Source organism: Mus caroli, unplaced genomic scaffold (genome assembly GCF_978045245.1).
Source record: "Mus caroli unplaced genomic scaffold, Mus_caroli_1 scaffold_18, whole genome shotgun sequence".
Lineage (NCBI taxonomy): Eukaryota > Metazoa > Chordata > Mammalia > Rodentia > Muridae > Mus > Mus caroli.
This window is the reverse complement of record NW_028227273.1, coordinates 61,664,754-61,677,492: the sequence shown is the minus strand read 5'-3', so window position 1 is coordinate 61,677,492 and position 12,739 is coordinate 61,664,754. Positions and strand designations below refer to the sequence as shown.

The 12,739-nt window shown below is 49.8% G+C and overlaps 1 protein-coding gene across 1 annotated transcript in view; it reads right to left on the bottom strand.

Annotated features, from left to right (window-relative positions):
- Window positions 1-6,754, bottom strand: part of Notch3 (notch receptor 3) — a 47,818-nt gene extending 41,064 nt beyond the window's left edge. Inside the window, exons 1-2 of the mRNA XM_021186339.3 lie at window positions 6,565-6,754; window positions 4,017-4,098 (exon numbers count right to left, since the gene is read on the bottom strand). Coding sequence (XP_021041998.1) covers window positions 4,017-4,098; window positions 6,565-6,682 — 200 coding nt within the window. The 5' untranslated portion in view covers window positions 6,683-6,754. The remainder of the gene's footprint in view (window positions 1-4,016; window positions 4,099-6,564) is intronic.
- Window positions 6,755-12,739: the final 5,985 nt, after the last annotated feature.

The following is a 12,739-nucleotide window of genomic DNA, read 5'->3' as shown; positions in this document are numbered from 1 at the left end:
CAAAGTGAGCGCCAGGACAGCCAGAGCTATAAAGAGAAACCCTGTCTCGAAAAACCAAAAAAAAAAAAAAAGAAAGAAAAAGGAAGGGAAGAAGAATTTTTGCCAATGTAATTGTGAAGAATACTAAGACAAGTTCACTTTGTATTTCAAGCCATTTTTTAAAAGATTTATTTTACTTTTATGTGGATAAGTGTTTTCCACGCATGTATGTATGTGCATGCTGTGCGTGCCTGATACCCATGGAGGTCTGAAGAGGGCGTTGGCCATTAAGGATGGTTGTGAGCTATCATGCGGATTCCAGGGACCAAATCCAAGTCCTCTGAGAGAATCATACACGCTCTTAACTGTGGAGCCACTTTCAGCCCCTATTTATTGAATGCATGTGTGGTTGTGTGTGAGTATGTGTGCACCTGAGTACAGTGTCCTTTTTCAGAGGCCAAAACCCCTAGAGCTGGAGTTACAGGTGAGTAACCATATGAGAGCTAGGGACCAAACTCTGCTCTAAACTATTGAGTCGTGCCACCAGCCCCAACATACAGTATCTTTACAAGAGAAAAGCCAGGGATATGACACAGTGGTAGTTCTTGTATGGTATGTGCAGGGTCCTAGCTTCCTTTCCCAGGACACGGGAGAGAGACAGATAGAAACTAAAGAGAGAAGAAAGGTCATGTGCAGACAAAGGCAGAGAGTAGGGTGGGGCAGCCATAAGCCTGAGCCAATCAGAAACTGGACAAGACATAAGAAAATCTTCTCCCCCTGGATGGTCAGTAAAGGAAGCCAGTTCTGGCAATGCCTTAATTTCAGACTTCCGGCCTCCAGGATTTTCCAGAGTACATTTCTGTTGTTTTAAGCCACCCTGTTTGTGGTAATCTGGTACAGCAACCACAGGAAACTCACAAGCAGCCTAAGGGTGATAGAATGAGTGGGTGTTATATTTTCAAACAATAAAAAAAAGGCAAAAAAAAAAAAAGGGCCGGGCGTGGTGGCGCACGCCTTTAATCCCAGCACTTGGGAGGCAGAGGCAGGCGGATTTCTGAGTTCGAGGCCAGCCTGGTCTACAGAGTGAGTTCCAGGACAGCCAGGACTACACAGAGAAACCCTGTCTCAAAAAACCAAAAAAAAAAAAAAAAAAAAAAGGGTGAGCCAAAGGGTGATATGGGGAAGGGCATTCCAGGTACTGGGAACAACAAATGAAAAGCCTCAGACTCCAAGAGGTAGACACACCCAGAAAGACCCAGAAACCGCACAGACACATACAATTGGGCATACTGGCCTGGCAAACACAGACACGAAGCCACAGCCTCCCACGCGAATATGGGAAACTCTCACTCACATGGAGAGGCAGGAAGATAGCCACAAATCATAAACTCCTTTCTCCCATGAGCGTGCAATCCTCCTCTCATGGATCGGGTGGGGCTTGGATGGGCACCTCAGCCCTCAATCTGGACCGAGGCCTGCGGCCCCTTCCCCAAACCCATCAAGATAGTCCTGAGTAGCTGGACAGTAGTGCCACACGCCTTTAATCCCAGCACTTGGGAGGCAGAGGCAGGCGGGTTTCTGAGTTCGAGGCCAGCCTGTGTCTACAGAGTGAGTTCCAGGACAGCCAGGGCTACACAGAGAAACCCTGTCTCGAAAAAAAAAACAAAGTCCTGAGTGATAGAAAATAAAAACTAAAAGACAACTTAAGTTTGTAACCTTTCCACGGACAGAGGTGAGGAGGGCTAAGGATGGGGACTGGAGTAGTCAAACAAACCTGGCTATGCAACTATGCAAAGACACAACTTACATCACCCCTACTTCAACCCTCCTCTCCTCTACCCTACCCTTCCGGCTCCCAGCGAGGATCCCCTAGCTCAGTCTAGTCTCAAATACCAAGGGCAGAACTCAAAGCAGGTGACTCATTTCTTAGCGTCACCCTACAATACCCCCGCCCCGAATTCCGTTCCTAGATAAACGTGTCAAAGCTCAACCCTGCAAGGGTGTGGTGGACATTCGAACCTGGGAGGTGATGCTCTCAGCCCCCTACCCAAAGTCCTGCAAGGCAGCGACGATGACACGCCAGGAGGGGGCGCTGCGTGCAGAGCGCTGGGGACCACGGGTATCGTCGCCAAGCTGGGCGCGGCACCCTCCCTGCGCCGCGGGCGGGTTCCCACGCTCTGCGCCTCGCGCCCCCGCCGACCGGTCAGGCCGGTTCCAGCCCCGGACCCGCCTCGCCGCCTTAGCTTTAGGGGAGACGTAGCGGAGCGGGAGGGGGGACGGGGGAGCAGCTTCCAAGGAGGGAACGGACTAGCAAGACAGACAAGGACCAAGCGACGGAGAACTCCGAAGCCTTCTCCCGGGCGGAAGACTGGGGCGGGGGTGGGGGTGGGGGTGGGGGGGGAGTGTCATTGGGGAGGGAGCGGTCACTCCTAAGAGGACAGCAGGATTTGAGAAACCTGAAGGAGTGGGTTGGGATTAGAAGAACATAGGCTGAGGTCCCCCCAAATCTCTATTCTGGAGCCTTGAGCGAGCTCCACTCCGCGCGATCCGGGCTCCCGGAGGCCGCGTGAGCCGGTGATTCACCTGTCGAGGGGCGGGGCAGCCTCAGGCGTATTCACCTGTCGGCAGCTGTCCAGGCGTGTAGTTCTACTGCGCAGGCGCCCCGCCCCAAACCTCAGCCTCCCTTCCAAGCGACTGCTTCCAAGTAAGGACACACTCTGCCCTCCCAACCCTCAGCCTCGGCCAGTGACCCCCAATAAAGCTAAATGAGATTCCAGCCATTTAATTTTAAAGGTTCTTTTTTCTATATCGGAAGTCATCCTGGCCCCACCTAGCTTGAGGCCGATCCACTGGCTAGCCCACACGGTATTGAGGAAATGAATACACTGATGAACGAACTAATTAATAGCTGCTGAATGAAATGCTATTACTATTAAAAAGAAAACAAGACCAATAAGCCCACAGACCTTGAGGTCCTTTCCCTCCAACCCAGGGCTTTGTATGTACTGGGCAAACACCATTGAACATCTCCAGTCGTCAAAAGGTTTCAAAAGTTTCTCTTATTTTTAATATAGTTTTAATTTTTATTACATTATCTGTGTGTGTATGTATTCATGCAGAGGCCAGAGAACAACTTGCCGAGATTAGTTCTCTCTTTCCATCTTTTGGGTCCCCAGGATTTAACTCAGGTTGTCCAGTTTGGCAGCAAGTGCCTTTACCTACTAAGCTCTCAGCTGCCCCAGCCCCCTTTAGAAAACAAAACATTGAGACAACCTCACTCTGTGAGAGCCCAGACTGCCCTGGAACTGTACAGAATGACCTCCTGCTTCTGCTGGGAAATACAAGCGTAAGCCCAGTTAAAGGTTCTTTTCAAATCTTTACAGTCAACCTCATGAAAGAAAAGCCATTGTAGATGCAAAAGTGGCTGGGAAGGTCCCCAGCACTTGCTCGAGATGTCCCAGAATCTAGAGTTCTGTCTGCCTCTGGTAGTTCATTCCCAAACCCTCCTCTTCTTCCCTAACTTTCTGCATTTCCCAAATAATTCTTGGGTCCCTTCCTGCACAGTCACAGGCCAGGGAAAGCACTCCTGCTTCACAGATGCAGTGAGGTTCAGAAAAGAGAAATGACTAACCAAAGGTCATACAAACTAGAACAAAATAAAACCGGGCTCTAAAATAAGTCTCCTAGGTGCTTCCTGTATTCTGACATATGGGAGGGCATGGATGTCCTCGTCACTGTCAAGCCACTGTCATTGGCCTTGGAAATCAATTTTTTATTCCAGAGCACTGTGACTTAACTAACTGGTTAAGTCTCAGACACTTAGCAAGATGATGTGGGATTTGAACCCAAGCCAGAGAGACACCAGAGCTTCTGCTCTTAAAGCTGTCTGATTGCCTATGGGGAAACACAAGAGGTTACCGAAGCCACACACATGGAGGAAGTGATACCAGCATCCCCCAGGAGACTCGGAGGCAGAGGAAGAGGACCTATTCCCTCCCCACACAGGGCCCACTGATGGCACTGGGCCAGACACTCACAGGCAAGCAGCCTCCAGGGAGGGCTGCTGGTGGGTGCACCGACCTCCATTTGCACATGGGCTTCCATCCAGACAAGGGGGTGCTGTGTGGGGGCAAAAGAAGGTGGGGAGGTCAGACAGGCACACAGAACCCCAAATCATATAAGGACAGACCCTCCTGTCCTGTCTGCCAGGCAACAGCTGCACTGGGCTAGGAGGGTATCTGTGTGGGTACTAAGAGGCCCCCTATCTACAGTTCCCACGGCCCCCCACCCCAGCCCCAGCTGTTGGGGCTGCAGCTGTCCCTGCCAGCTCAAGCCCTGGGAACCACAAGGCAGGGGTGAGAAGGAGGAGTTGACTTGTGCCAGATGTGTGGGCTCAGGAAGTTGCCTTGACTAGGATGTGCACATCAGAGAAAAGGCACAGAGTAGGAAGTGAAGAAAGATGCTGAGTGTTAAAGGGGATCTGCAGCTTCAAGCCCATGTCTTGGGTAGATGGAGAAGGCAGGCAGTGTTGAGCCTGTGTCTACTGTAACCCCTGCTAGCTCTTGAAAGAGTAGGCAAAGCATACACCTAGGAGGAACCCACAGCAGCCATAGAGAGATGGTTTGGGGTACTAGATGGTTGGGCTATGGAGTTTAAGGGAGAGAACTGGTGCAAGATATGTGCCGCCCTGTCCAGTGTCCCCATCCCTCCGGGTTGTATCCCGCTTTGGGTGTGGCAGTCTTGCCAGATGGTGAGAGGTGTGGCCAGGTCTGAGCTGGTGGAGAATTATGTGCTCAGACAGGTGTGGGCCCCTGTAGAAGTTTTGCTCCTCAGAGAGAGAAGGAAAGGGGATTGGGGGAGAATTGAGAAACAGGGACAGACAGAAACTGAAAGGAGAAAACCAAAAATCAAAAACCAGAGAGACAGTAGAAGGATGAGTTAAGAATGAAGAACCTATTCAATTTTGTGACATCACACTAGAAGCTGTATTGGGGGGGGGGGTAGAGACACAACCATGTGAGCCGTGTGTGTATGTGTGTGTGTGTTTGTGTATGTATGTATGTATGTATGTATGTATGTATGTATGTACATATGCCTGTGAGTTTGTGTGACAGTCTGTGTGAGTATTAGACCACTATATGACTAATAGTGACTAATAGTGCATGTGCTTGGTACCATGCTGGTATCTTCAAACAGCATAGCTTTGTACACCATGTGCACACAAGCTGCATGCACTGTGCATCCATCTATATGAACAGCAGTATTCAAGCATACAGCTGTGTGACCACTGGTGTGCTTGTATGGGTCATGGATTGGCAGCTATAAATGTGACCTTGAACATGAATGCCTAGCAGGTCTTGGGTGACCTCTGCCTGAATGCACATCAACATGTGAGCAGCAAACACATAGGTGTGTCTTGTGTGTGCCAAGTGTGCATCTATGGCTGCACTAAACCTGTGCACATGCATTTTTTCCCTTTCTATGTGTGACAGGCCATGAGTCTGCACTGGCCCCGCGGGGGCGGTGGCTCCTGCCCAGTCCTGCCTAGTTGAGCCTAGAGGCTAAGCCACTCTCTATGCAACTCTCACCCGGCCCAGCACTGAGTCCCACCATAGGAGCCCTAGAACCCCTGGCCACAGCCAACTGCCTATGCCCCTCCCCCGCTAATCAGGCCTCCCGGGGCAGGGGTGGGGGCGCCCCCTCAGTCCCCGCTCAGGCCCTCCGTGGGTCCCGCTTTGTCTGGCAAAGAAAGCGTGAGGCCGGCCGGGGGGAGGGGGTGTCTAGACGGCGAAGCCATTGTCCCGAGCGGGGGAGGGGAGCTCAGAGTGGAGGAAGAGGGGAGGGGGGCCCAGGCATGCTGGGGAGGGGCTCCGGCCACAGGGAGGGGGCCCAGAAGCCAGAGATGAGCACGTGGACCTCGCCCCTTCTCCTCCCGGCACAGAGGCGGGGTCCCGAGACTGCGGGATCCCGGCGGCCTGAAGAGGGATCGGGCAGCACGCGGGGGAGGGGGCGCGGGCTTCACAAGGGCTCCAGCTCCTGCTTCTCGCGCTCCAGCGCCGGGTCTTGCAGCTCTCCAACATGAGACGTTTTCTCCGAGTTCAGAGCTCTGAGAACTCCGCGCCCCCTCCTTACCCCCCCCCCCCTTCACGGCCCGCCCGGGATAGGGGAGGCGCTTTTGTGCAAGGGGTCCTAGGCCTTGGGGGTCCTTGAGCCCCCATCCTAACCTTCTCAGGACTCCAGGCAGAAGTAGGATGGGGTGAGCCTGAAACTTTTGGTACACCTCGCCTCCGAATTTCAACCCCAGATTCCCACAACTCCAGCTCCTACTCTTGGACTCCTGATTCATTCAAGGGTCTCGATTCCTTGGGCCTCTAGGATCCTGCCTTCCCATCATGAATCTGTGCGAACCCCATGACTGATACACACCCCCAGCTGCTGCATCTCTGCCCCGGCTTTAATCCTGGGGGGCAGGTCCTCTAAATTCCAAACTTAGGAGAATATATATATATATATATATATATAATTTTTTTTTGCTTCCCCGCCCCTGCAACCCCAGTCCCACCCTCCGAGTCCCTGATCCCTCACCTGCAGCCCCCAGCCCCGCTAGCAGCAGCAGCAGGGGCAGCGCCCGCATGGGCGGTGGTGGCGGTGGCAGGGCCATCAGGCGACGACGGCGGCGGCGGCCCCGGGCCCCCAGCCCCATGGCGGCCGGCCACGACCCTCCCTCCTCCCTCCTCCCTCTTTCCCAGGGCTCCGGGCACGTCCCGGGCCAGCCTCCGCGCCGCCAACTTCGCCGAAGTGAGGCTGTCGGACTGCCCCGCCCCCAGGCCTGGGCGGCTCGCCCCGCCCCGGGGCCGGCTCTGAGCGCCCCCGCCCCCTGCCCGGCCTCCTGGGGTCCGACCCTTCTACCCGCCAAGCCTGGGACTTGCAGACCACGGTACACTCAGGTCTGCCACAGAGATGCGGGCTTAACCTGCGTGAGGTGACAGGTATCCAGCTCGTGAGCACATCCATCTTTATCCTCCAGCACAGAACCAAAGCCAGGGCTCACACACACAGCCATGACACAAACGCAAACACCCCTAACTCCAAACCCTCTAAACCTGGGTGTAGAGAGGCCCATGAACGAACGTAGCCGCACCCATGCAAACCGTATAGAAGTTTCATGGGGACACGAAACATCAATCACCTCAAAACTCAGGCTCCAACTGCGCCCCAAACCCGGGCGGGCAGCATTTACAATCTGGCCAGGAGTTTCGTGGATGAGTCTCATGTACCTGTGTGCAGCTCTCCTACAATGTGACGATCACAAAGGTCTACCGAAGAGGGAAAGGTGCTTGCTGCCAATCACAGACACCCGAGTTCAATTCCTGGGCCTCCCATGCTAAAATTAAAAAACCAACACATACATACATTGTCTTCTGACTGCCACATGTACCCGGTGATACACATGCACTCCTACACACACTGTGCTCGAATGCTTGCACGCGCACTCACACGCGCGCGCACACACACACACACACACACACACACACGCTTATACGCACAATAAATAAGATAAAATACTTTGTAAAAAAAAAAAAAATCCACACCAGCTCCTAGCACATCCCACACTCTACATGGTTTTACCATGAGGCCTATCATTTCGTTGCCACTCACTGAGTTTTACATCCAGGAGACCTGCAAAGGCTTCTGAACGCTCCCTCTGTCTGAAGTGAGAATGGAAGCTCTAGAGGTGCATTCAGGGGAAATCTCAAGAGTCGGGTGAAGGGTGCCATTCTTGAACATCTCCATCACTAGGAGACCAAAGGACTGGAACAGAGGACCCATATAATCCTGGAAGGGCATACACAGACACTCCTGTAGTGGGAGGACAGAACCAACTTCCACAAGTTGTCCTCTGATCTCTACATTGTAGAGGACCCATCTCCCCTCCCTGCCACCACCCCCCCCAACTGGATACATAATAAATAAGTGTATTTTTATTAATTGGGGAAGGTGTCATGGTTCACACGGTCTCCAGAGGCAAAAGCAGACAGATCTGTGAATTCAAGGCCAGCTTGGTCTACCTAGCAAATTCCAGGACAGCCACGGATACACTTTTTAAAGATTTATTTGTGTGTGTGTGTTTCTGTGTGTGTGTTTCTGTGTGTGTGTGTGTGTTTCTGTGTGTGTGTGTGTGTTTCTGTGTGTGTGTGTGCATGCTAGTGTGAGTACATGCATATACACAGACCAGGGAAGGCACTGCACCCCTCAAAGCTGGAGTTATGGTCATTTGTGGAATAGCCAGCTTGTTACATGAGACAACTGGAATCTGAAATCGGATCCTCGTGATGCTGCCCCATGCTCTCTTAACAACTGAACAGTCTTTCAGGCCCACTTTGTTGTTATCCTACTTTGGGGGCCTCTCCTTTTCAGGCAGAGTCTCATGCAACCCAGACTGGCCTTGAACTTACTGAAACCAGAATGACCTAGAAGTCCCAATCTTTCTGGCTTTGCCTCCCCAGTGCTAGAATTATGGGTATGTGCTTCCATGGTTTTTGTGATGCTGGGGCCAGAACCTGGGGTTTCCAGTGTATAAGGGAGACACTCTACCATGTAACCACATCCCCAGTCCTCACCCAAGTTTGTACTCAACATTTTATGGTTATTCCGAATAACATCCCTTATAGCTTCTTTGTGGACCAAGGACTGGATTCCCAGATCTTCACCTCTGCCTTAGTTTGAGGTCAGTTGTTTGAAAGAGTGCCTCTCGGACCAATGACCTGCAAGTTCTACAAGATTAACTTCATGCGTCTTTGGCAGAATCCCTGCATCCTTCCCAGGGCATATTATCAGGGTACCTGCCATCTTTTCCTAGTATCGGTGGTATTAAACTTTCATGGCTTGGGCTGAGTTGGTGAAGTTTTCTTCCTCTTTTCTCAATATTCTGGTTTTTTTTGTTGTTGTTGTTGTTTTTTTGTTTTTTTGTTTTTTGTTTTTTTTTTTTTTTTTTGGTTTTTCGAGACAGGGTTTCTCTGTGTAGCCCTGGCTGCCCTGGCACTCACTTTGTAGACCAGGCTGGCCTCGAACTCAGAAATCCGCCTGCCTCTGCCTCCCGAGTGCTGGGATTAAAGGCGTGCGCCACCACGCCCGGCTCTGTTTATTTATTTTATAGTGCTGTGATGTTGCCTAGGGCCTCGAGTATATCGACTCTACCAAATCAGCCACTCCCCTTGTTTTGGCACAGGGTCTTTGCATGCAGCTTGGACTCCCCTTGAACTCAGAGTGTAGTCCGGACTGACCTTGAGTTCTTGAACATACCTCCAACTCCCTAATACTGAGACTGTAGGCATGTGCTGCCAAGCGCAGTGTAGTGGTTTGAATAGGAATAGCCCCCTATTCATGTATTTGAGTGTTTGGTTCATAAGGAGTGGCACCATTAGGACATGTGTGGCCTTGTTGGTTTGAGGAAGTGTGTCACTGTGGGGCCATTTTTGAGGTCTCCTATGCTCATGCTTTGCCCGTAGTGTGTAGTCTCCTTCTGCTGCCTTCAACTCAAGATGTAGAACTCTCAGTGGGGTGAGGGTATAGGGGACTTTCCGGATAGCATTTGAACTGTAAATGAAGAAAATATTTTATATATATATATATATATACACACACACACACACACACACACACACACACATAGCTGGCCAGGGACTAGCTGTGCAGATCAGACTGGCCTCAAACTCGTAGAGATCCAACTGCTTTGGCCTCCTGAGTTCTGGGTTTATAACTGTGCACCACCACACCTAATTCTTTTTTTTTTTTTTTTTTTTTTTTTTTGGTTTTTCGAGACAGGGTTTCTCTGTATAGCCCTGGCTGTCCTGGAACTCACTTTGTAGACGAGGCTACCCTCGAACTCAGAAATCCACCTGCCTCTGCCTCCCGAGTGCTGGGATTAAAGGTGTACGCCACCACGCCCGGCTCACACCTAATTCTTGATTATTTTTAAGTTGAGGTATAATTTATATTATATAAATTTACATATTTGAGATTTTGATGTTTGCAATTCAGTGCCACTTAATATATTCTCAGTTGTGAGTAATTATGACCTCTCTAGCTCCAAGACATTCCATTATCCTGAAAAAGGGATCTTGTTCCTATCCCTGCCACCAGCTCCCTGCATTTGTGGCTTTGCTTGCTCTGGACATTTATTTTCTATAATTGTATTTGTTCCTATGGTTGTGGGGCATGCACAGCATCTGTGCGGAGGTCAGAGGACCACTTGTAGGAGTCAGTTCTCCTCTACCACGTAGGTTTGGAATCAAACTCAAGTCATCAGGTGTGGCTGTGCGCCATCTCTCTCTCAGCCCTCAGTATAGTATTCCATATAAATAGAATCCTGAACTTTGTGGCTGTCTTCTCTTTTTATGAGGGTGTATGTTGAGACAAGGTCTCAGTATGTACCCTTGAGTGGCCTGGAACTCACTGTGTAGGCATTAAGAGCTCAGATTAGAACTGGGATCTAGGAGACTCCTGGCCGTGTGTATTGCAGGGGAGAAATAAGGAAGGAGTAAAGGTTGGACAAAGAAAGAAAAAAAAATGTTGCATAAGAAGGAGGTAGGCTGAGTCACTGCAATGTGCTGAGTCAGCTATCTGTCAACCGACTCAACTCTGTCTCTTTAATCAGCTTGGGCAGGTGCAGCTCAAGTTCCTCCTCTGCTATAAGCCCAGGAGGAAATCCAAGCCCCACCCCTATCATGTTGTACAACCCCCATTGTAAAAAAATTATGCCCAGCAGTGGTGGTACACACCTTTAATCCCAGCACTCAGTAGGAGAGGCCAGCCTGGTCTACAGAGCCAATTCTAGGAAAATCAAAGCTACAGATCCTGTTTTGAAAAAAAAAATTACATCTTATTGGCACTGGAGAAGTGACTCAGAGTTAAGAACACCTAGTGTTCTTGCAGAGGACCTGAGTTGGATTCCCAGAACTTCTTACAACTACCAGTAGCTCCAACTCTAGGGTATTTGAACTTCTTGTCTCCAAAGACAATTGCACTCACATGCATAAACCCATACCCAGACACACACATGATCAGCATTAGTAATAAAACAAAATTGAATCTTACTTACTTCGTGCATGTGATGGTATGCATTTGCCACACGTGTATCGAGGTCAGAGGACAGCCTGAAAGTCAGTTCTCTCTACTATGTGGGTTCTGGGAATCAAGCTCAGATCCCTGGCTCTAGCACAAGCCATATTTCTTAAAGCTATGGCTCTTTATCCTGTACCAAACTACCTTCAACCAGCAGGCCTGCACTTTTCATGGCCCTGGCCCAGACTTTTCTTCCTGTCCATGATGGGAGGACCCTTCTGCTTCCTCTTTAGGCAGGAAGTGACTGACAACAAATGTTTTTAAAATGCTCTTTTGAGCCGGGCAGTGGTGGCGCACGTCTTTGATCCCAGCACTCGGGAGGCAGAGGCAGGCAAATTTCTGAGTTCGAGGCCAGTCTGGTCTACAGAATGAGTTCCAGGACAGCCAGTGCTACACAGAGAAACCCTGTCTCAAAAAAAAAAAAAAAAAAAAAAAAGTAAAATGCACTTTTGAAGACAGTCATGGGGAACTCCTGAAATTCCAATGATCAAGAAACGTATTACCTCATCTATATGAAGCCCTGGTTAATTCCTAGCAAACCATGCAGAACATAGGATGGTGAAGCTGGCTCAGTGGTTAAGAGCCATGGCTGCTCTGCTGAAGAATCCAGCTCGGAGTCCCAGCACCCACACAATAGTTCACAACCATATGTAACTCTAGTTCCAGAGGACCCAAAATGTCCTTTTCTGACTTCTGTGTGTATCGCACATATAGTGCACAGACATACATACAGGCAGAACATCCATATAAATAAAGCAAAAATAAACAAACTCTCTCTCTCCAAAAAAAAAAAAAAAAAAAAGTAAGTATGGGGATGGGGATGACAACTGTAATCCTAGCAGGTGGAGGCAGATGGATTGAAAGTTCAAGATTAAAAAAACAAAACAGGCAATGGCAGAGACAGTCGTGTCTCTGTGAGTTCAAGTACACACACACACACACACACACATGTATATATGTATATATGCATGTGTACATGCATGTGTACATGCATGTATGCATGGAACACCTTCATAGTTGTCAGGTATGGTTTGTTACTTCTCACATGCTACCCAATGCCCATATTGGACCCTCTCTGAAATTCTTTCCCTTTCCTCATTCCTGGACCTGGTGTCCTCCTGTTCACTTTTCTTAGCAGTTAAAAGTACTGGCTGCTCTTCCAGAGAACCTAGGTTTGATCCTCAGCACTCATGCAGCAGCTCACAACCATCTATAACTCCAATTTCAGGGGCTCTCTTGGCCTCTGAAGGCATCAGCCAGGCACGTGGTGCACAGACATACATGCAGCAAAACACCACCTACATACATAAAATAAGATAGTATTAAAAAAATAAATCTCGTTCCTGGGACTATAATTCAGTTGGTAGAGTGTTTGTCTAGCACACACAAAGCCCTGGGTTGAATCTCTGTTACATAAAGTGCACATGGTGTGTTGCCTGTGATCTCAGTGCTCAGAAAGAGGAGGCCGTTCAGGAAGCCCAAGATCTGCTTTAGCTGTAGAGCAAGTTCAAGGCCAATTTGGGATGTCTGAAACTTGTCTCAATCCTACCCTCACCTCCACTGAAACAGGGTCAGAGAGATAAGATATAGTTCAGGGTGTTCAGTCACCTGCCACCAAATTTGGCAATGAGGGTTG